Source organism: Chaetura pelagica, unplaced genomic scaffold (assembly GCF_000747805.2).
Source record: "Chaetura pelagica isolate M959 unplaced genomic scaffold, ChaPel_1.0 scaffold132, whole genome shotgun sequence".
In the NCBI taxonomy this organism is placed as follows: Eukaryota; Metazoa; Chordata; class Aves; order Apodiformes; family Apodidae; genus Chaetura; species Chaetura pelagica.
The window spans coordinates 644785-648221 of record NW_009952709.1 but is presented as its reverse complement, the minus strand read 5'-3'; the positions used below and the strand labels follow the sequence as shown (position 1 = coordinate 648221).

The 3437-nt window shown below is 57.8% G+C and overlaps 1 protein-coding gene across 1 annotated transcript in view; it reads left to right on the top strand.

Moving 5' to 3' along the window:
• The window catches only part of BSPRY (B-box and SPRY domain containing), an 8947-nt gene that overhangs the window by 397 nt on the left and 5113 nt on the right, over positions 1–3437 (top strand). The window contains exons 2-4 of the mRNA XM_009994332.1: positions 6–170; positions 1833–1858; positions 3293–3417. Coding sequence (XP_009992634.1) covers positions 6–170; positions 1833–1858; positions 3293–3417 — 316 coding nt within the window. The remainder of the gene's footprint in view (positions 1–5; positions 171–1832; positions 1859–3292; positions 3418–3437) is intronic.

Below are 3437 nucleotides of genomic sequence, written 5' to 3'. Positions count from 1 at the left end.
GTGAGAACGGGGAGCAGCGGCTGCTGGAGCAGGTGCAGGTGGAGGAGGAGCGGGCGCAGCAGAGCATCCTGAGCCAGCGGGCGCACTGGTCCGAGGCGCTGCAGAAACTGGCTGCCCTCCGTGCCTACCTGGTGGACGTGATCACCCAGCTGGATGACCAGGGCCTGGTGGTGAGTCCTGCTCCTTGTGCCAAGGGAGGGGTCAGCCAACCCAGGAGCGACCAGGACTTTTTATCATGGGTATTAAATATGCCCTTCAGCCACTTGCTGCACTGGCAGCAAGGAGGCAGAGTTGGACAGGTCCTGTGTTTGCAGGTCTAGCTCAGGGAAGCTCCTTCACCTGGTCCTGACAGGCCCTTGTAGTACTTAAGTGGTTCCTAGAGCATCTGCTCTGCCCTGTGCTGCTCTGGTGTGCAGTGAGGTTCAGACCTGCCCCCTCAGGTCTCTGAGCTCTTGGCTTGAAGCTGCCAGCTCAGGACAGCTGTGGTGAGAGCTGCTCTAACAGCAGTTAGCTTGGGCCACTGGTTTTCTCATGTTCTGTCTAGTTTCAAACACAATGTCACCCCTGAGAGCACCTGTAGCTCTGCCTGGCACATGCTGTTGGGGATATTCACCAAGCAGCCCAGGCTGCCTTTGCTCAGTTCCTTTGCTGGCCATCTCATGGCCTCAGTTTACCCTCTTGCAGAGGGGAGCAGGAGCCCTGCACCCCTTGGCCTCTGCTCACCACACCTGGTGTGGTGAAGCAGGGACAGCAGCTCTGCTTGGGAAACAGAACCAGCCCCACAGCCAGCAGGTCGATGGCTGTTCCTCTGGTGGGATCAGCAGCTCTTGTCCTGCCCCAGAACCTCAGCAGGCTGGGCTGGGGCTTCACTGCAGAGGGCAGGGGCTGGGAAGGGAGATCCAGCCGGGAGATCTGCCCAGGGCAGAGAACAGTGAGACCCTCAGTTTATCCTTTTGCCACGTAGTGCAGGGAAAATAGGGATAGTGTGTTCTCCACCTTGGATCACTGGTGTTGGGATTTGTGGCTGTCAGGTACGTGTTTCACAGGAAAGGGAGGGGCACACAGAGCACCCTGCAGCTCCTACGTGAGCAGGGGTCAAGTCTTTTCCTACCACTTTGCTAATCGGGCTGTGCCTTGAGAATGGACCATTCCCAGCAGGTGCAGAAACAAGTGTGACTGATCCCACGGTTACCTGACTCTTGGCTTAGGTCCTGTGCAGCACCAGCCCTTACTGAAAGCTTTGGGGGTTGGTTGCTGCAGGCAGAGGATGTTCTTGCAGCCTGTCCCAGCAGCGTGGGGAGACCTCGTGGCTGGGGTCTCTGGGCAAGGCAGGGTGCAGTGGTGGGACCTTCCAGATGCAGACAGGCTGGTGTCTACCAGAGGGTACAGAGTATGAGTTGGTTCTTTGTGGGTCCAAGACTTTCCAGGTGTCTCAGCTCTCCCATGTGTTTCCCTTGTGCCAGGCCACACTGGGGGTCTCTGCCCTCACACACAGCAGAAGGTGGCAGCTCTGTCCAGGTGCTCCTGTGCCCTTCTGGAGCTATTTGTCACCCAGCCACCTCGTCCCACTGGGGCAGCAGACACTACCCCTAGGTAGATGTAGAAGATGTGTCACCCACAGCCATTCCCACTCATTTTCTGAGGCAGGGAGTGGGAGGTGCTGGAGCTGAGGACAAGGGATGGTGGACACTCCCCAAGGCCAGGGTTGGGGTGAGGAGCGGTTCCTCAGGGTCAGGAGGAGAACTGTGCTCCCTGGGTCCTGGGTTTGCTGTGCTTGGGATGTTATCTGTGGGTATTTGAGTTGTGATGACTCTTTCTCTCCTTGTCCCCAGCACGCACAACAAGAGATCTTTGAGAGGTGAGTACCTGGCTGCTCCTGGTCCTTTCCCTGTCCCCTGCACCCTCCGTGGCTCCTGCTGTGAGCAGCAGGGCATTCCCCAGGCAGCAGGTGACACCCCCTCTGTCCACTCTCTCGCTGCTTCTGTGGAGGACAAGGACACAGGTACCAGCCAGGCCTCTTGTCTCTGCTTCACGTGCTGTGCTGCAGCTCCTGACAGAGAATGTCTCCCCAGAGGCATTGCCAGATGGGCTGGCCCTGACTTACTGGATTAACAGAATCCCAGACTGGTTTGGGTTGGAAGGACCTTAAAGATCATCCAGTCCCACCCCTGCATGGGCAGGGACACCTCCCACCAGCCCAGGCTGCTCCAAGCCCCATCCAACCTGCCCTTCAACACTGCCAGGGATGGGGCAGCCACAGCTTCCCTGGGCAACCTGGGCCAGGCTCTCACCACCCTCACAGGGAAGGATTTCTTCCTAATACCTAACCTAAATCTTTCCTCTTCCAGTTTTAAGCCCTTATCCTTTGTTCTCTCCCTCCCTGCCCTTGTCTCAAGTCCCTCCCTAGCTTTCCTGGAGCCCCTTCAGGTACTGGGAGACCTCCAGCTCCTGTAAACTCCCCAGGGCTTCCCGGGAGATGGAGCTTGTCCCTGGCAGGTTGGCAGGAGGGAGGATTGTCCACCTGGAGAGCTTGCTGCTCTGTACCTGGGGCTACTGGCACTGCTCTGCCCAGGGGGACATCATGCCTGAGCTCCACACCTTTGGGGGCTGCCAGCATTCCTGACAGCCACCACTGGTAACACTGGGCAGCCCTTCCTTGAGAAGGCAGCATTTTCACTGCTGTTTATTTCCCTGCTGCTGCAGGGGTGCTGGCTGGCACTGGGTGGACTTCCAGGGGTATCTTTGCCTGGATCCTGCCTGTACAGAGTAAGAAACCAGCCCCAGCGCAGCAGCAGCGCCCGGTGCCGGAGCCTTCAGGTACAGCCATGAGTTCTGTGTGAGCTGCAGGACATGGGACACAGCAAAGCCTCCCTCTCCCTGCCAGGCTGCCTGAAACCCAGAGCCCCCCCTCTGCCTTGTTCCCCTGGGCTCTGCAGCCAGGCTGTGCTGGTAAGAGGGGGATGTGGCTTTCTCTGCTGCCACTGGCTCTGCCCCTCCTGCCCCTCTCTGGCTGCTCCCAGGGGTGTTTAATCTGCCTCTCCTGAGCAAGGAGGCTGTTGACTCAGGCTGCTGGGATGGGATTGTGAAACACTTGAAGTCCTTTCAGAAGGGACTGTAATCAAAGCCAACCGAAAGTATCACTTGGGAGGAGAGTTTGCCCAAAACTTCCTGGTGTGGTTTCCCTGCAGCCAATGCTCCTCTTGCCACTGCTCCAGCTCATATTTCTTACACATCCCCAGTGCTGTTCAATAAATCATTGTGTTTCTGAATAACTCTTGTGTTCCCTTGCTAGGACAGAGGTGGCGGAGGGAATCTTGGAGCCACAGGAGTCCCCAAAGTTAAACTTTAACCAGACGTGTGTCCAGAGTCCGCTGCTGCACCGCCTGTGGGCCTCTGCTGTCCTCTGCTGCCTCGCAGGTCAGTGTCTCGCTCAGGTC